Source organism: Microtus ochrogaster, unplaced genomic scaffold, assembly GCF_000317375.1.
Source record: "Microtus ochrogaster isolate Prairie Vole_2 unplaced genomic scaffold, MicOch1.0 UNK20, whole genome shotgun sequence".
Lineage (NCBI taxonomy): Eukaryota > Metazoa > Chordata > Mammalia > Rodentia > Cricetidae > Microtus > Microtus ochrogaster.
This window is the reverse complement of record NW_004949118.1, coordinates 3,862,622-3,883,461: the sequence shown is the minus strand read 5'-3', so window position 1 is coordinate 3,883,461 and position 20,840 is coordinate 3,862,622. Positions and strand designations below refer to the sequence as shown.

At 47.2% G+C, this 20,840-nt stretch overlaps 1 protein-coding gene across 1 annotated transcript in view; it reads right to left on the bottom strand.

Annotated features, from left to right (window-relative positions):
• Window positions 1–20,840, bottom strand: part of Arhgap28 (Rho GTPase activating protein 28) — a 115,660-nt gene that overhangs the window by 13,123 nt on the left and 81,697 nt on the right. The window contains exons 8-15 of the mRNA XM_013353955.2: window positions 19,993–20,158; window positions 19,798–19,889; window positions 16,225–16,302; window positions 12,140–12,302; window positions 8,307–8,389; window positions 6,533–6,730; window positions 5,529–5,642; window positions 1,368–1,421 (exon numbers count right to left, since the gene is read on the bottom strand). Coding sequence (XP_013209409.1) covers window positions 1,368–1,421; window positions 5,529–5,642; window positions 6,533–6,730; window positions 8,307–8,389; window positions 12,140–12,302; window positions 16,225–16,302; window positions 19,798–19,889; window positions 19,993–20,158 — 948 coding nt within the window. The remainder of the gene's footprint in view (window positions 1–1,367; window positions 1,422–5,528; window positions 5,643–6,532; window positions 6,731–8,306; window positions 8,390–12,139; window positions 12,303–16,224; window positions 16,303–19,797; window positions 19,890–19,992; window positions 20,159–20,840) is intronic.

The window sequence follows — 20,840 nt, the reverse complement described above, 5'->3', positions numbered from 1 at the left end:
CACCACAGGAAGACAGTGTGGAGGCTGAGGGGACACAGGGAGACACCACAGGAAGACAGTGTGGAGGCTGAGGGGACACAGGGAGACACCACAGGCTAACAGAGGAGCCGGAATAGATCTTTCCCTCACTGTGCTCAGAAGAAACCCACTCTCCTGACATTCTGAATTGGATTTTATGCTCCAAAATCAGAAGACTATAAATTTCTAATGTCTCAGCAATCCCACCTATGGTGCAGTTATGGTAGTCCTAGGAACCTGAAGCAGGGTATTTTAAATTTGGGTTAGTTTTTATATTATACCCTAATATCGCCATCAAGAACTACACTAGGGAATCAACATGGAGGGCTTTGGAGTTGGGGGAGCACAGATAAAGATCATAGCCTACTGCAGTCAAGACCTCACTCCTAAAACACCGTTTCCAGCATTTCAAGACCCTTTCCCTCTGAGCTCTCCAGATGACTCTGTCAGACCAGTTCTCACTCTGATATTATTGGGCCTCTTCACAGAATGGACTCAGATCCCTCCTAACCTTGGTGACCTTCGTACCCATCACCACCTGAGTCATCAGCTGGAGTTCCTGTATCACTGCTCCATTTGCAAACTAGAAAGGGCAAGCCTGAAGGACAGACTGAGGCCCAAGAAGGTAGTGGAAGTTCTCACAGAGTATTACATGAGAATGAATAGTCATGGGGGCTGGGCATACACATGCCTCTCATTAGTGTATTCAGATCATGGGAGCTTTAGTTTAAGGCCAGCCTTGGCTGCACGGTGATACCATTTCAGAGATGAAAAAGGACAGGAGTGAGAGAAGGCTTCCTGCTTCACACACACATGCATACACTCACACACATGTGCATACACTCACACACGTGCACATACACTCACACACACGCACATACACTCACACACACGCGCATACACTCACACACATGCGCATACACTCACACACACGCGCATACACTCACACACATGTGCATACACTCACACACATGCACATACACTCACACACATGTGCATACACTCACACACATGTACACACATGCACACACATGCGCATACACTGACACACATGCACATACACTCACACACATGCGCATACACTCACACACACTCACACACATGCACATACACTGACACACATGCACATACACTGACACACATGCGCATACACTGACACACATGCGCATACACTCACACACATGCACATACACTCACATGCACACACACATGCATATACACTCATGCACACACACATGCATATACACTCATGCACACACACACATACACTCATACTCTCACACACACCTACTCATGCACACGCACACACACCCCACACACTATTAGCTATAAAGAAAAAAAATTCTTACCATTCTTCTTGAAGGTGATTTTTGTGGTACCTTTGAGGTCTTGGGGCTTGAAACCTAAAGAAAACACATTCCATCTTTCAGATTAGCCCCGAGAACATAAGTGCATGCTGCTTCTGGCCTGGAGTAATCCTTGTGGACAATATTTGGGTACCTATCGAATTAAGAAGTACATGTGCTCTTTGACCCCCAAATTCCTCATCTGCAAATTCAACTTCAAACCTATTTCAATTGTGAAAACAATGACCTATGTAGCAGTTTCTCACTAAAGCTCAAATCATGAGAGAAATGAATGAAATGCCATCCGGGCTTCACCAGTCTAGGCGGCCTAGGCAAGCTATTGTACACCCATAGAAGAATGCACAAAAGAATCAAAGGGGGTGGGCGCACGGCTATGGGACACGTGGTACTGTTTATTAAGCCGCTACAGCAAGACCAGGGACAGTGTTTCCTGTATGCTGCAGTCACATAGGATAGGAGGAACGCATGCAGTCAGAGCATGGGTTCTGCAAACCCACAGCAAAGGCCACTGATCCTCAGGCACCCTACAGAAAGTGGCACAGGTACACATCATCCCAAAATACTTCACGTCACTCCTAGCTGGCTTGTTGTACCTACCAGACTATAATTGCTAGGTAAATAAGCTGCCGTGGATGGTTTTTTTCTTTTTAAAAACACTAAAAAGGTCTGTGCGTGTTCAGAACCATTGCAACACGGACCTATGGAGTAGTTTCCTTCTTCACGGGCAGAGCCTGCGGCTGCAGAGGATCGAGAAGGCGTGTATTTCTGTCTGTTGCACGAGCACAGAGCATCTGGGGCGGACACACTTGTGCGTTTCCGTGGACGCATATCCTGCCTCTGGTGTTCATTTTCTCCAAGGGTGGAAGTCAGCAGTGACTAAATTTTCTTCTATATGCTTTCCACATTTTTATTTCATTCATTTATTTACTTCCTGACTGACTGGTTGATTGCGGATGTGTTTGTGGGGGTTGACACAAACACACACACAGCTTGTGGGAGTTAACTCTCTCCTTTCACCGTGTGTGTTCCTAGGATTGAACTCAGGTCTTCAAGATTACTGGCTGAGTCACCCCACTAGCTCTTCTCAGTGATTCTAACTTGTAACCTGTTAGTTAATTCTTTATTCCAACGGACATGAAGCATTTAAGCATGGCCTGCTACAATGGAATTAAAGTGTTCTGTCTTTTGGCGCTTGCTTCTGTGGACCGTCAAAGCATGAAAAAAGCTGGCATTCCTATGGCACTGTAGCGTTTACACGGCGTCAAGCACACCAGCTGCCCTGCCTAAGACCAGCAGGCTGTGTGGTGTTTTCCGGTTGCTGCTGTGTTGTTTTGAGGCAGGGTCTCAGAATGTAGTCAACCTTGAACTCAGCAAGTAGCTCACCGCGACCTTCAACTCACAACCCTCCCATCACCTCCAAGCCCGGGTTTAGTGGCATTTCCACTTCAGCCTTTCCCACCCCTGTTCCTCAGCTCAGTCCACATCTGAAGACTACCAACCTGCACCTATACTGTCTGTCACTGCCTCCATCCTGGACGTAGGTACAAAAGGATGCGCCTTACTCACCAAGACTCCCAACTACTTGTGACTTACCTGGGGGCTTGAATGGCCTGCCTAAATGTTACCTGTCTTGGAACTTGTCAGAGCTGTGGGCACAGTGTTGTGTGCCAGGTTTATCTACTGCCATAGATAACAGCTGCAGAAACAGCACAGAACTGAAAAGGCTCAGGTGTTCCGAGGATTTAGACAGCCGTGTGCATATCCAGAACTGGGCATACGAGGAGGCACACAAGCTGGAGGGGAGAGGCTCTGTTGTTCTGTCGTGCGTATGTGCATACATGAGTGTGAGTGTGTGTGTGCATGTGTGTACATGAATGTGTGTGTGTGTGCATGTGTGTGTGAGTGCATGCGTGTGTGTGTGAGTGTGTACACGTGCATTCAAGCGATGGTTCTGGAGATTAAACCTAAGCCCTCATGAATAAAAGGTAGGCTCTTTACCACTGAGCTCTGGCCTGAGCCCTGAGGATCTGATTTGTAAAAATACCATAATACTCAGAGTGTCTAGTCTTAACAAAAGGTATTACACAGTCAAAAAAGGCCAGCCAAACTACTAAATAAGGCTGTTTCAAGAGTCTCTAAAGAAACTGTCTCTAAGGACATCCAGATGTTGAACTTAATTTAAAAAAAAAATCCTTTAAATTAACCTACCTGCTGGTTCTGGCTTGGAGTGTGGCTTACCAATAGAGTGACTGCCTAGCAAGGCCCTGAATTTAATCCCCAGCACAGAAAAAGGTTGGTTTTCTTCTAGAAGACATCATTTTTTAATGCAGTGATGGAGGTGGGTCTTGTATCTTATCTGTTGCTTTCATTGGTTAATTAATAAAGAAACTCCTTGGCCCTCTGATAGGGTAGAATTTAGATAGGAGTAGTAAACAGAACAGAATGCTGGGAGAAAGAAGCTGAGTCAGAGAGTTGCCATGATTCTCCCACCCAACACAGCCGCAGGCTAAGATCTTCCCTGGTAAGCCACTTCGTGGACTACACAGATTATTAGAAATGGGTTAGATCAATATGTAAGAGCTAGCCAATAAGAGGCTGGAACTAATGGGCCAGGCAGTGTTTTAAAAGAATACAGATTCTGTGTAATTATTTCGGGGCATAAGCTAGCTGGCGGCAGGGAGCTGGAGCGGAGGAGGCCCGCCGCTCCTAGCAACAATGCAATAAATGAGAGTAATATAGACATTGTGATTGTGGGAATATCAATTAGTCAGTCTCTTGCCTCCCCACAGTGGTGAGCACTATGCCTCTTCCCCATCATCTCTGATTCTTGTTCTTTCTCCCTTTAGTGCTGTCTATCCCTTCAAGATGGAGCTTAGAACCCACTTTACTCATTATTATCCATGTCTTTATCATTTTTGTATCAGTGGCCCTAGCTCACTGTCGGTATAGCTGATTTGGGCTAGGGCATCATTCTGTGTGTTCATGGCTCTTAGATTCCTTTATCCTCTATAGTGCTGTATTTTTTTTAAAGCGTAATATGAGTTTCAAGTTTTTGCATCCTCAGAGTTGAATAAAACCAATGCCTGGAATGCATTGATATCTCCACATAACTAGTTGTACTAAACACAATATCTCTGGGAATGCTATGTAATTTTTTTAAAAAACTGAAAATTATCTATTCCATTTGTCAACAAAGAAATGTCTTTTTCTACTTATTTGATCTACTGTCATAGGTATGTATGTCCTAGATGCTACAATAAAAATACCCTGACTAAATCAGCTTAGGGGAGAATTTTGGCTTCCAGTTCCATCCCGTATATCCATCCCGGCAGGGAAAGCAGGGGAGCAGTGGCAGGAAGCCGAGAGTGAAGAGGAAGGGGGATTGAACAATAAGCTCTGAGGTGACCCACTTCCTCCAGTAAGGCTCCACCCACCTCCTACAAGTCCTACAACATTCCCAGACAGTGCCACCAGCTGAGGACCAAGTGTTGAAACAGGAGCCTGGGGACACTGCACGTTCAAACCATGACAACTTGATCGTCTTTAAATCACTGAGAGGACTACAATGCTGACTTTTGACTTGTGTAAGGTCATTTCAGCCATTCTAATGAGTCGGATAGCAAACAATCTTCCAGAGATAGACATTCCAAGAACTTTAACCCCAAAGCATGTAATTCAACACGTAAGATGGATCCTGGTGCTCTGTTATGGAGACTTTCTATAGTATCTTTGTATGTTTTAATAACTCCATTCCTCCTTTGAGAGAGAAAGCCTAGATTGTGGACTTCCATGGCCCTGCTGGGGTCCACCCTAGGCCCTGCTGGGGTCTACCCTAGGCCCTGCTGGGGTCCACCCTAGGCCCTGCTGGGGTCCACCCTTGGCCCTGCTGTGGTCCAGCCTTGGCCCTAATGTGGTCCAGCCTTGGCCCTACTGGGGATCCACCCTTGGCCCTGCTGGGATCCACCCTTGGCCCTGTGGGGATCCATCCTTGGCCCTGCTGGGATCCATCCTTGGCCCTGCTGTGGTCCAGCCTTGGCCCTACTGGGGATCCACCCTAGGCCCTGCTGGGATCCACCCTCGGCCCTGCTGTGGTCCAGCCTTGGCCCTGCTTTGGTCCAGCCTTGGCCCCACTGATGCTCTCACCTCCCGCTCTAGGGTCTTCCTCCTAAGCAGTTTCTTCATACTCGGGAGCTGCTTCTTCAACAGCATGGTGGCTTCATTCATCCTTCTTACTTGGGTGATCAAGAAAGATGGCACCTGCAGAAGACAGGGGCTTGACTAGAAAGGAATATCTCAGCAAAAGCATCCTGGTAGACCAAGCCTTTCATTATGGAAGCTACTCTTAACTCCTCATTATCTTGGAGCCAGGAGAGGTGACATTTGTTCTTAAGATTAGAAAAGTGACGAGGATTTCCATTTAGCTTAGAAAACATGCTTAGAACACATTTAAAGAATGCCCTGTTGTCTCCAAGGGGAGCTGGTTCTAGGAACCCCTTAGGTTCTGAAATTCTTGGATGCTCAGCTGTTGCAGGGAGCCCCTTGTTTGTCCCAGCCACCCAGAACCAAAATAATCACACAAAATTGTATTAATTGAATCACTGCTTGGCCCATTAGCTCTAGTTTCTTATTGGCTAACTCGTACATCTTAATTTAACCCATTTCTATTAATCTCTATATCACCACAAGATCGTGGCCTACCAGCAAAGCTTCAGCACATCTATCTCCAGTGGCAGAACCATGGCGTCTCCCTGACTCTGCGTTCTTCCTCCCAGGATTCAGTTCATGTGTTTGCACATAGCCTGCACAAATACTCCTCTACCCTGCAAATCAGCTATGATTCACAATACCTACCCAATGCAAACACTGTGTAAGGCATTGTTTGTTTTAGTGTACTATTTAGGTTCTAATGATTGAACAGCTCAGGATGGCTGTAAAACTTTGGGAAGATGGCTGGAGTTATGGTTGGTTACATCCAGAGTTGGAGAACCTGTGGACAGGAAAGGCCGATGGCGTAGGATACCACGAGCCACCGTGAACTGTTTTCCTCTCCTTTTGTGTCTTGGGTTGTTTGATCCTGGATCATTTACATCCTCCTGCACCTGGTACAGTTCATAGGGACACTGGACAGCCACAGAGCTGTCACTCACCTTCCACAGGATTTTCTGGTACCTCAGCATCAGGCGGATGATGTGGGCTGCGGTGTTGGCTAGCAGCAATTCTTCATAGTCAGAGTGCTTGCTTCTGCTGAAGAACAAGTTTGGCGCCATCACCGTGGAAATGTTCCAGAGGCTCATGCGGTTCTTTGATTCATTGGCAATCACTTTATTGAAGAACGTCATCAGTGCCTAACAAGAGGCAGGAGAACCATGTCACTCTATCGGGAACCACTGACAAGCTTCCCGGATGGCGACCACTCATTCCCACATCCCTTCCCTGTGTTGCTGGGAACGTGTCAGAAGGCAAGTGTGAGCAAATGTGTCCTGTGTCCCCTTAAGATGCTTGGAAGAATAGACGCGAGCAATAAACTCAACTGTCGGCTTCATAAAGTAATCCCCTTCTTAGGGGCTTAATACCACGGAGGCTACAGATAATAGACTTACATTTTATCCTAAACAAGCTTGACAAATATTGAAATTAAGTATCAACCGGGGAGGCAAAACACTGCAGCTCAAATAAAATGAAATGCAGTTTTGTTGTGAAGGAAGAAAAATAATTCTCTAAGTAAAAGCCCCTTAACAGAAAGTCCTACTGCCAGTACCTGGTTACCGTTTCCATGAGAAATGGTTTGAACAACAGGAGCCTCTTCACACTCTGTGCAGACCCAAATGCAGCTCCAAGTTTTAAACGAGTACTTTAGACATAGCCTCTTTCTGCTGTTTCTCATGACCTTGCTTTGCTGCTCATACCGGCCTCCAACTTGCGATCCCCCTGCCTCAGCTTCCCGAGTGCTGGCATTACGTGCATGCAGCACTGTGCCTGGCTCTTTGGATTGCATGTTAAGTGTGGAATCTTCCCCTGGCAAGTGTCTGCACACAGCTTTTGTACCGACTCCCTTCCCTGTCTCAAGCCATGCAGACAGAAAGCAATCAGATGTCTTCATTTTCTACATTCTATTGGCTGGCCGTAAAATCAAGGGTTCATTGAACTCATCTTACTTCAGCCTCAATTCAAAGGTTTCAAGCACCTGCTCTGCACACACCAGCTTTCTAACACACACACACACACACACACACACACACACACACACACACACACACACACACTCGTCCCTAAAACTGCAGAGAAATGCTCACATTTTACTAACATGACAAATGGACTGTAGAGGAAGGGAAGTTGGGGAAGGGGACTATGGATGCCAGCCCACCAGTCACCTGCCACCTGTCAGCAGGTGAGTGAGTCCCTTCTCTAGAATTTGTTTTTCCAATCTGAAAAATGACCAGACTCTACCAGGGGGCATCAAAACTCCTAAAACCTAGGACGATTTAAATTATGCTGTGTGTATATGTTCTAAAGTAGGTACTTCAGAAATCTCATAGTGCAGTGATGTCAGACGCCCTCCTCAAGGGCTGATCAGTACTCTCCCACCAGGCTGGAAGGAATCACAGGATTGGAGAGGAGCTAACCCTTCTCACGGGATCCAGGTGTGGGGTCATGTAGCCTCTCATCTTTATCTCTCCCACTCCCCACACTTAATCCTGGCATCTGCTTAGACACTGGGCATGCTCCAGTTGAACGGAGGGAACTGAATGTTAATGTTCAAAGAGAGTTCTAGAACTTCCCTTCTTGGTGCCTTCCTCAGCATAACAATACCAGGAGCACGCTAGACAGTGGCACTGCATCTCGCAGGGGCTCTGTGAGCTGTCGTACTCCTGTTTTCCCCAGTTGAGCCCCATGACAGGTCCCAAGGTCGATGTCACTTACCTGGGCTGTGTCCCTGTTGGCGTCAGGCAGGGCCATGACCATGAGGTGCAAGGCTTGAAACTGCACTTTGATGTGAGGCCCCCCTAATGAGAAGACAGAAACGATCACACGCTTGAAGTCCCACGGATGTGCACTGACAGCAGCCGCGCTGACATCTGGAGGCGCAGGAGGGCGCTGACAGCTAAGGGGAAGGACTTGGGTCTGGAGCTCAACAATGTTAATTTGTTCATTTGGACAGGAGCCCCAGCCTGTCACCCCCTTGCAATCCCATGAGGCCTATTTACAGGCAGGTAGCCAAGAAGGTCCTCTAAATAACTCTAGATTTACACGACAGGTTCATTTTCAACGAGCGTCCACAGACCTTGCCTTACTCCGCAAACAGAAGACAAAGCCCAGTTCAAGTGCAAATAAACACCACACACAAAAACACAGCAGCATAGGAGGGCGGAGGATGCATGCTCTAGACCCGGACTCCAACCCTGCATTCAGTACCAAGTCATTTAACCCCTTTGCTTCCATTTTGCCATCTATAAAACCTTGTTAAGTCATAGGGCTGACCTGAGGACTAAGTGAGCTAATGTGCACACAGGGTTCATGCCAGTTCCTAGAAACAGTCAAACAGGGCACATTGGTTTGATGACCAATGCTACATATGTCTTATCTCATATAGACATTTAAGGGAGGCGACTAGCTAGTTTTGGAGTGTTGATATTCCCGAGCAACACCAGATGGCACCAGAGGGCTGGCATCTACCCTGAAAATGAAGCGTCCACTGAAGCTTCCCTTCACAGCTCACTTCAAAACGGTCTGCTGGGGAAAGAGTGTCTGCAGAAGGTGAGATGCTCTGGGCTCCTGGGGAGTTCTCAAGCTGAAGGGCACCCTTGCAATCAATTCACAGTCCGTGGCTGGAGGCCGGCGGATGCTTGCCCGCCGAAGCACTGAGCATCACAGCAATGCAAGCGTCAAGTGGGAACCTACTGCGCCAGTGGAAGACATGCGCGCTGGAGGTGGGGAGCTGGTGACAAGTGTGTGTCTGCTGTGTGGGAGGGTGGGGGAACACCCACAGATCTGACCACGCCGACTCCGCGTTATCCACGTGGATTTTAGGCAGCCACGCCCAGCTCTTAAGAGGAACGTGTTATAGGCTGGAGGAATACTGAAAAGGCAAACGTGCATTGATGTGAGCATACATAAACAGCAGGGCCTATGAGGAGTGTGTCCAGTGCCAGGCCCGGATGAGATGCTAATTTATGCAGAGAGCCTTCTCCTCAGAGGTGATCAATCCCAGAACACCCCAGGGAAAGACAACAGGTGCAAGCCCAGGTGGGGCAGCCCTTCTTTCCACTGCAGAGAATCACAAGGTTTCCTTTACAATTGTTAAGTCTGATTCGGCAAATTTTTCATTTCCGTTTTCATTTTGCTGGCGGAACTTGGCCGTACACGGTCTGGTTCATAGTTTGTGGGTAATTCATTTAATGCCTCTTAGCATGGAGCTTGCTTTCTCCTGGAGTTGTTATTTTCCCAGAAAATCATTATGCTTTTCCTGGAAGTCCCTAAGTCTGGCTGATGAACTAGTTAGTCCTTGACGGAATCAGCCAAGGCTGAGCCACTAACTGCAGGAATGGTAAACAATCTGTGCTTTCTGAACTCCGTCAGAGTATGCAGAAGGTAGTTCCAACAGAGACACGTGTGTACATACGCACGCATGCACATACATACGTCATGGCTTCCTCATCACAAATCTCATTGCAACATGTCCTTCCTTCAGGTGGCAGAAAGGGCAACTATTTCCCCCTGATCAGGGGCCAGAGCTCTGAGCTTCCTGCAGAGCTGGCTGGTATCAGATCGATCGCCGGCAATGAAGTACTTTCCCTCGCAAAGTTCTACAGAGGTGCATGTGTGCTCTGTGAACTCTCTCAGGGTATTTTTTTCAGTCTCCCTTGCAGAGAAGTGCACTGGCTGCTGTGGATGGGGAATGATGGGCGGCAGGGAGCTCAGACTCCTGTGTGTTGGTGTCTGTGTGGCTTGTACGTGTGTGTGTGTGTGTGTGTGTGTGTGTGTGTGTGTGTGTGTATCCATATGTGGCGGTCGGAAGACAACCTTCAGTGTTATCTCCCAGTTGCCCTCCACCGTTCATTGAGACGGGGGTCTTTAATCAGCCTGGAACTTTACCAGGTAATTTATAGACTATCCAGCCAGTGTGCTTTTAGGGGCCCGCCCATCTCTACCCCCATCTTCCCGTCACTGTGATTGCAAGTGTGCACTACCATGCCAGGGTTCTTTACACTGACTCTGGGATTGAACTCAAGTCCTTACACTTACAAAGCAAACACCTTCCTGCTGGAGCCCTCTGCAGCAGCTCTGAGTAGCTCTGGCATGGGAGGCTTGGGTCCCCCCCTTATCTAAATTCACACTGCTGGGCCGCACAAATCCGCTAGGCCAGCTCGTTTCAGCAAAGTTGTTTGGTGTATGTCAACACAGAGTAAGGAGGAAACTGTTTTCCTCATTGAGAACCAGTGTTCTGAATGTTTGACCTAAAACAGGGAAATCTGGTGTGGTACTGTATGTGTCTGGCCGATGGGCGGTCCTACAGGGGACAATGACAGTCTCTGAAAAGCACCCACAACCACATAGCCCTACAGAGAAGGAAATAAGATCGGGCAGACTGGAGAGGCCGGCGAACTCAGAGCAGGGACATGGCCCACATTCCGGGACCCCAGGAGCCCGGGCGGTGTGAGGTGATGAAGACTCAAAGATAAACAGAGAATCCCGGACTGTCTGCCCTGAAACTGGGTCAGGGTCGGAGGCAACTGGACCCTGGAATGTTATGGGGGAACGAGATACAGAGAGGTGAGGTTCTAGCTCCGGAGCAGGCCACACCGAATCTCAGGCCAACCCGCAAGCACACACGTGTGAGGTAGCAAGACAGAGGGTGACAGATGAGCTGCAAGGCTGGCTCACTGGGTAACGGTCTAGCTATGCAAACATGAGGACCTAAGTCTGGATCCCCTGCACCCACAGAGAAAGCTCGGTTTGATGGGAAATACCTATAACCTTAATGCTAGAGACAGGAACAGGCAGGTCGTGGGGGCTCGCTGGCCAGCCAGGGTAGACATAAAGTGAGCTTTAGGTTCAGATAGAGATCTGGTGTCAGAAGAAGCAAGAAATAAAGAGTGCAGAGTGGCAGAGGAGGCTTCTGTGTGCATGCACGCATACACACACACCACACACACACATACATACACACACTCACGCACACACGCACACCACACACACACACACACACACACACACACACACACACACACACACACACGACTGGTGACAGCTTTGGTCCCACCAAGCAAATGACTTATTTAAGCACAGCAGCCCAACACAACACCCAGAACAGAATTGAAATTAACTTCACATACAAAGAAGTGTATGTACCCATTCTAGAAGAAGACCCGGATCATGAGATAAACCAGGGGCTGGGAGTAGCAGATGAGGTTTTTAAGTGGCTCTCAGAAATATGCAAACAGTGTGAAAGAAAACATGCTTACAGTGAATGTAAAAAAAAAAAAAAAACCACGGCCTGTCAACAGCAAATTAAAATATTTAAAATAAGCATCAACTGCAAATTCCAGAACTGATTTAAAAAAAAAAACAAAAACCTACAGTATCTTTAAAATCCAAAAGTTTCTTTCTCAGCAAACTAAAAAAATAGGGACAATTATCAGATTTAGATGTGCAAACCCAGGAGAGGCACACTTCGCTGTGTGGGACTCGGCCGCTCACGGGCTGCATCGACCTCCTACTGTCTCAGTCCGACCACATTTAATTTCTTCACTTACTTTCCATCAGCGTGATGAAGGCAGGTATGTACTCGACGGGGAAGAGGGAGGTGGGGAGTTCTCGGAAGAACGCTTTCAGCATCACGGCAGCTTCCCGGTGACACATTTTGTCCCACTTGAACTTGTCAGCATTGAACCTGGCATCCAGTTCTTCGCGGTACTGCTGCAAAGCCAGGGAGGGGATCAGTCCTCGAGGCTGCTGAACGCCAGGTCCTCTGTACCCACTCTAATGACACAGGCTGTGCTTTGGCAATTAGACGGCTAAGCAGCTGCTAGCGCCAACCTTCCCATGTGATTAAGAGCTGAAATACCTGTTTGTGAATTAACTTTTAGAAAGTCCTTCCAGAGGTAGCCTGAACATAGTAGTAATCTTGAAACAGGTTGCTAATTCTACACAACTCTAAAAAGTTACTGAGTCTGTAGCTTCATTTTTGTGGTTTTGGCGGGAAACCACAGCCTCCACATGATAAACCACCATCTTCTTTTTGTCCTAATCCTTCTGCTGTCCTCACTTCTGCTTCTAAGTCCGAGCAGGAGCGCATGTGTGCAAAGAGAAACGTCCTAATAAAGTAACTCTGACTTCACTGCAGTGTGCAGAACAGTGACCTCTTCCTGGAATGGGTACAGCAGTTCTCTGCCAACACACATACACGCACACACGTCTTCCACATGTTAGCATGCCTGCCCAATCCTTTTGGTCTGCTGCCCTGAGCAAGCATCTTGTGTTAAAACAATGGGTCGCCGTTAAGTTCCACTCACATTAAGTTCTACTTGGAAAAGTTTGCTTCTCGGTGCAAACCATCCTTCATGGTTCTTTACCAAAGTCATCCTCACTTTCTACCATTCCCTTGAACACCCGAGTTTCCTCAAACACTAGGCAGATGGAGTCATTTCCCTGACTGACACCAACTGCTCGCTTTAAAGCGGATACTTAGACAGGACTCAGGTAACCTTCCGCTTTTTACAGCCTGCGCTCCATTCTCATGGGAACCTACTTCTCGCCTTAGACAGTCAGTCACAGGCATTTTGTTCATCTCACCCTCTCCTATCAGGACCAGCTCACCAACATGCCAGACGCAAATGCTTCCATGGCTCCCAGAGCCTGCCAAACTGAGATTTCTGCTAAGCTTGCTGAGAGATGTGTCATTCTGATCTACCCTTTCAAAAACGGGGAGCACACTTAGGCAGGAAACTGATAAGTATGTATTCATCCTGGGTTAAATGGTGAGATTCTGTCTCAAAAATCCAACCAACCAACCAATCAACCAGCCAACCAACCAACCAATCAACCAGCTAACCAGATAACCAATCAACCAACCAACCAATCAACCAGCTAACCAGATAACCAATCAACCAACCAGCCAGCCAGCCAGCCAGCCAGCCAGCCAGCCAGCCAGCCAGCCAACCAATCAATCAGCTAATCTCTCAGTCAATAAAAACCCATTTTTTGTTTTCCATTAAGGAGAACACGGGCATAGTCGAGGTCATGTCCTTGGATCTCCTTGTAGCGCAAACACAACTATACCACCTTTTGAAGCATTTTCACAAAAAAACCCAAACAGCTAGCCGGAAGCCACCAGCTCCGGGAGAGAAACCAACACACAAGGTAATGGAACCGGGGAAGAGAAAATCTTACGTGTCAAACCATCTGCCTTCTTGCCTAAAACATGTCCTAGTGTTTGGCTCAAATTTCTCTGATGTTTCGAAAAGAAAGTCATCGAACATTCCAAAGCATCAGATTGGTTCCAAATGATCTGTGGGCCTTAGATTTGGGAACTGGCTTTGCGGTGATGTCCTTGTTTGGCTCTAGCTGAGCAGCTTCCTCTCAGGCCCAAGTCCCTTCCTGTCAGTCTCTGGAATTATCTAGAATGGGAAGCCATGGCTGGACCAATCATGGCACAGATCAGGAATGATTGTAACAGATTAAAAACAAAACAAAACTGTCTTTCCCCAAGTTTGTTCCATAGGATGTATAGTGCAGAGGATGATATTACAGAAACCAAACCCAAGCAAGCACAGGTACTGAAGGTTTGAATAACGGAGAGACATAAAGGCCCCGGCAACATACCGCGTCTGTCTCTCCTAACCTCATTTTCCTATTTCTACTCACTGGCCCAGATGTCTTCCACGCTCACTTTCCTAAAACCAGAACGATGAAACATCTGGACTGAATTTTTTGGCTTAGCAAGCAGCAGAATAAATCGACCGACTCAACAGCAAACCAATTAAGGGGAAAGACTTGGCCCTAAACGTGGTTTGGGAATGTGTGTATCTAAGGACACGCTGAAAGGGCAGTCAGCCTTTGCTTAGCAGCTTTTACACAAAGGGTTATCTGAGGAAAAGTAACTGCTCTTGTATTAAACTTGGGGTATGTAAGAATGTTTTCTTTAGACAGGGGAGCTGAGAAGAGAGAGGGTTAGGGGAACGGAGTCTGATTCTGGTTTGGAAGCCCGATTTTTTGGCTTTCTTGGGGGCTCTGACTCTGCTGATCACCCAAGACAATGGAAGGGGTCCTAGTTTCCGCTGGAAGCATGCTAGGGAGGAAAATGATAAAAATCAGGACAGAAACGCTGCAAGAGCCACTGGGAAGTGATCTGCCTTCCAAATGAAATCCTGTCCGTGTTTGCCCAACTCCTCACTGAAGGGAGTCAGGACTTCCAACCTGCCCTGCTTCAGATCTTCCTTCCAAGGAGAGCTCGCCACACTCATTCCCAAGAGGTTCAGGCAGCTGCCTCTCTCAGCTGGCCACTCCTCAGCACCTGCCGCAGCCGGCTCTTTGAAAGCAGACCTAGCCTGTGGCTGAGCAGGCAGACGGTCCAGGCCTACCCCATTCCGTCCAGTGCTGGAGGAAACGGACAAGCTCGTACCACAGCCCATGCTCTGCCAATCCATCTCCGCTCTGGAGGACCCAATAGACACAGCTCACTTGTTTGTTATGCTCTCATCTAGAAAACATCCTGTTAGGGTCCTGTATTTCTACCCTGACAACGCTCATAGCAACAGACCCCACGAAATGTGTACTGAACTGAATGAAGTAAAGAAGGGATGTCTTTCTGCCTCTGTGTGTTTCCTTTTGTGGGTCTACCACAATTAAATTCATCTTCTCATCACCACATGAATATTCTTTCTAGGGCCCACCACTGTGTCCATAGATTGGGGAGACCAAAGGGTAGACACGAACTCTTCACTGTGTGCTCCCCTTGGGAAGCACAAAGGGCTATTTTACTAGGAATTGATCAAAAATGATTCTCTTCAAGGACCCTGTACAGCTCTGTAGAGCTTGGCCTCTGGAAGGGTGTGAGAAGGCAGGGCAAGCAGAGTCACATTGCTGTGCTGGTGTTAGACGTAAACGCTGATGCTACCATAAATGGAATTTGGGTTCAGAACAGCTGAGTGAGGATTCCTGTGGTTATGAGTATTGCCGCAAATTCTTAGAAGAAATTCCACCAAAAGGAGAGCCAAAGAATGCGTCTCTGCTGAGCTCAATTGGTAATGGAAGAAAATGGGTTCAATGATTTCAAAGGCCAGAGAAACCTAGCAAACGGAAGTGGTTCATTCCCCACACAGGGATGGGTGTTTTCAACTTCAAAATGAAGACACACAGCCGTTTTGATGGTGAATTAATGTAATTTTTCATATTCTAGGTTTGATGAATTGCAGCACGGGAGAAAATATACTCAGAGGTCCTGAAGAGCATTAAGGCGAGCCATGGGATACTATCAAAGAAATAGTGACAGTCACAAAGATTAGCTCAATGGGACTGGGTTGTGGTGGTCTGAGTAAGAATGTTCCCACAGGCTCAAATATTTGGATGCTTAGTCATCAGGGAGTGGCACTATTAGTGAAGGACTGGGAGGTGTGGCCTTACTGAAGTAGGAGTGGCCTCGATGGAGGAACTGTGTCACTGGGGTGGGCTTTGAGTTTTCCAATGCCCAGGCTATACCCAATCTTCCTCCCTCTCTCTACCTGCTGATCAAAATGTAGCTCTTAGCTACTGCTCCAGCGTTCCATGAACGCCACAGAAGTAGAACACTGGTTAGGATTAGCTTATGTCTTTATCTACGAAGGCAGAGAACATTGAGTACCTTGACTTTGGCAGTACATCCGGAAAGCCGAAAAATTCCTTCTGATTCCAGGCCCGATTCCTCGACTTTCTGAAAAAACTAAAAATCGACAATCAATTACAAAAATTGAGTATCTCTGCATGACTGCAAACATTCTAATTAATGAGGGCAATAATCAGGGGACTGCTAAGTATGTACATATACTATATATACATATATAATAAGGATATATAAATGATTTCTGAAATGCTAATGACCTCTCAACAAGGTCAATGTTCCCTCCAATTGGCCAATGAATGAATTCTTCATTTAGATCTATGCCATAACTTCTCAAGTTTCCCTCTTAAACAAAGCACTGACTCTACAGGGCATGTTCTCTTATCTACTATATTCTGCCAACTTGGCTCTTTCAGATCTGATCATTATTTCTCTTCTGCAGACCAACCAATAGGAAAAAAAAGTAAATCAACTATGTCTACAGCCACACTACCCTGGATGCACTCAATCCCTTCTAAATCTACTCTCATTAGTTGCAAAGACCCTGATTAAGACCTTAAAGACTTCTAGAAGACTAACTAAGGCCTTGGAAATGTAAGAGTTAACTGCTCTCTTAGATTTTCATGGGGCTGATGACGGTGATGATGCTGGTAGTGGTGATGATAATGTAACAATGGCAGCAGTGGTGATGATGATGTTGATGATGGTGATGATGATGGTGATGATGGTGATGATGATGGTGGTGGAGATGATGATGATGGTTATGATGGTGATGATGATGGTGATGATACTGATGATGGTGATGATGATGGTGGTGGTGGTGATGATGATGGTGATGATGGTGATGATGATGGTGGTGGAGATGATGATGATGGTTATGATGGTGATGATGATGGTAATAGTGGTGATGATGTTAATGGTGGTGATGATATTGATGGTGGTGATGATACTGATGATGGTGATGATGATGATAGTGGTGATGATGTTGATGGTGGTGATGATAGGATGTAGAGATGATGCTGATGGTGGTGATGCTGTTGATGGTAATAGTGGTGATGGTAGTGATGATTTTGATGGTGATAGTTATAGTAGTAGTGTAGGTGGTGATGGTGGTGGTTGCAGTGGTGATGATGATGATGATTTTGATGACAGTGGTAGTAGAGGCGGTGATGGTGGTTGTAGTGGTGTCAGTGGTGATGGTGGTACTGCTGTTGGTGGTAATGATGGTGGTGGTGATGAGCTTCAATAGGAAGTTTCACTTCCAGTGTACTTCTCGAAGGTCAAACCCTGTTCTCAGTGCTTTGCACATAAGTCACTCATTCAACCCTGACCTCCAGTATTATTATTCCCCTGCTGTGGAGGCTGAGGCATATGGAGGATAAAAAACCTTTCTACGTTCAGAAGGTGAGAGGAGGCTGCAACAGCACACTGCAGTGCTTGGGTTGCAATATTCTTCTAGGGACGGGGAAGGAAGGCGTACATGTGTCTAAGAAGAGCCTCTCATAGCAGTTGAGGGACTGCCTCAAATTGCCTTACGTGAAGACACACAACATAAGCCATCAGAATGGCTGACTTTTACCGAGTGGAGAATGTGATATAAATCTACAGTTCGTTTAGCATCTAGTGAGGACTTCATAGTTAATGTTAGTTGCTAAGTTCTATGCTGGATTTTTACACCTGTGAAATATACATTTATGCTGAATTCTTGCCACAGGTTTTTAAAGACTGTCTTCTTCGGAAGCCATCCTCTACACGTAGGAGAAGGCACACCATGTGCGCTTTCACTTCAGAAGAGGACGAACAGCCCAGCCACCAGGAGCCTGGACTTGGCACACGCTGGGCTTCACTCCTGTCCCACTCATACGTCATCTCATCTCCTGTGCCCCAGGTGCCTTGTCAGCAAGGAGGAGATAAGAGGGCCCTTGGGCTGCTCCCCGCTGACATCACTGGCACAGCCCTTCCCTGGGGAGACTCCCCATGGATGCCCCCCCCCCCCAGTGCACAGAGATGACACCAGCATCTTCTGGCTGTCACTGCTCCCCTCCCTGCTCTATCACTGGACATTTAACATTTAATCACCAGACTTGAGGCAGCAGCTCAGTATGAGGCACCGGGAGCCAAATGCAGGAAGGAAGAAGAGAGCGGAAGTGGAATTGCTAGAGTAGGGAAGCAATGGTGTCTCCTCGGTCAGGGTTTCTGTGTATCATTTGCAATTTAAAATCCAGCAAGGTCTGGGGGAAAGGCTGGGATTTTAATTGTGCCACCAGATGTCACTGTCGAACAAGTGTCTCCTGAAGTGTGCATGTTTCATTCAGCTGCTGCCTGTGATGCTGGAGGGACAGCTCAGTGGTTGAGAGCACACATTGCTTGTGTGGAGGGCCTGAGTTCAATTCCCAGCATCCTTGATAGGAAGGCTTACCACTGCTTGTAACTCGGCTCCAGGGGATCGAATGCCAACTTCCTATCTCAGGCACTCACACATATGTATGCATGCATAAATTTATGCATGCATTTACGCACATAAATTAAAGCAGCTAATTAGCAATCATAGAGATGCGGTTGAGATGTCATAAAGTGAAAAAAAAATCCTTTCACAAATGGTTCTGTCCTGACTGTATGTAATGAGTACAGTTACACCTGAAATCCTAGAGAAGAGAGCCAACTTTTGACTTTATTAACTTGAGTTTTAGTCCAAAAGTCCATAAAATGAATGACTGTGCGTGCACCCGTACACACACACACTTGAACAATTTAACTTTTGATACATCCCAGGAAGCACTAGCATGTTCATCAAATAGGCCATTAATAATCACGTCTTTAAACAGAGCAATCAAAATTACAGCTAAACAGCCAGGCATAGTGGCACACGCCTTTAATTCCAGCACTCAGGAGGTGGAGGCAGGAGGATCTCTGTGAGTTCCAGGCCAGTCTGGTGTACATAGTGAGTTCCAGGTCAGCCAAGACAACATAGTAAGAACCTGCCTTGAGAAGAGAAAAAGTCCGTGCAACCACATGCACACGTGCAAGGCACACCGGAAGAAAGCTGAAGGCGGGGCCCTTCTGTCTTCCCTGACATCTTACGGCTACACCACGTAAGGAGTTACGCAGCGTTCCGCAAACACTCCTGGGTGGGACGTGACTCCTCTCTCGGGAGTCATGTGTCTGACACATGCGTCTCTGAGGTAGTGCAACTGGAAGACTTTAAGAGAGGGGCTCACGGGGAGACCTTTCCTGTACCCATCTCATCCCTGACTTCCGATCTGACAGTGTGAACTCTCTCTCGCACATGGTCCTGGCATTGAGCTGCCATCTGCTATGAGGTGGTACGGCCAAGGTGGCTTTCACTGGGCGACACTATGCCGTTCAGAATCTTAGCCTTCCTACTCGGCATCTGAACCACACCTGTTCCAGTGATTACCATATCAGGCATTTTATTAGAGTAATAAAAAATGGATTAATTAGAAAGGACAAATGATCTGCATTGTCTGTAAATGGGCGTATGCTGGGGCTAACGCCGCAAGGGCTCTACTGTCCTCAAGAGGAAGCACCCAGTGAGCTCAAGCTCATTCTCTCCCCACCCTTCAGCAGGGGACTCACTTTTTGTAACACCAGGGGAACTTTCACTTCAGGGTCCTTCTTCCGGTCATTGTCCAGGAGGACTGTAAGCGGCACTCCGAAAATTCCACTGTCTGCAGTGAAAACGGCCAAGAGAGGAAGAAAAAAGCAAGCGTCAGACCATGTCCTTGTCTTCCTGGGCCAGCGTTGAGGCCGGCAGCCTGGCTCACTAGTTACCTCTGCCTTTCCCCCTCTCTGTTTTGTTTCTTTTCAGCGGTATCCCGAAAGCATCAAAGAAGGCGGTCAATTCAATCAGAGAGAGATGGCGGATTTTCTTCATGTCTTCGGCAGACAGGTCTCCTGTTTCGGTCAACCCAAATCTGGTTTTCTGAACAATAAATTTCTGAAACACACAGGGAAGATATTTATTTTTGAAATCAAACGAAATCAGGACAGTCTAAATTTACACGATAAAACCGAGTGGGGAAAATAACTCCGAGGGAGCACCCTGGACCACAGGAACTGTGAGCGGGGTGTGTGTGTGTGTGTGTGTGTGTGTGTGTGTGTGTGTGTGTGTGTGTGTGTTAAGAACACAGGAAGACCACTGCTGTGCTAATCAGAAGCCAAACAGTGGCCCAAAGGGTAGGACAGCATGACTGTCAAGGCTGCAGCCTCCTGCTTTTCCCTCTTTTTGTGTTTGTGTGCACATACGCATTTATATGTGTGAGTGTGGGCAGGCTGTCATAGCAGGCAGCGGGAGGTCAGAAGACAGTCTCAGGCCTCAGTCCTTGCTTCACCCTCCTTGAGATGGGCTTTCTAAGCGCTCACTGTCAAGAAGGCCACACTAGGTGGCCTATAAATTTTGGGGCGTTCACGGGGCTCCACCGCTTGTCTCACCATAGGAGTGCTGAGATCGCAGATGAACTCTGCTTTGCTTATCTTACATGGGTCATGGAGGTTCAGACTCGGGTCATCTTACATGGCAAGCGCTTCTAACCACTGAGCCATCCCCCCAACCCAGCAGCTGCCTTCTTGTGAGGCCTGTATATACGACTGTCCTGTAATCTGGGTTACATGTGGTAACT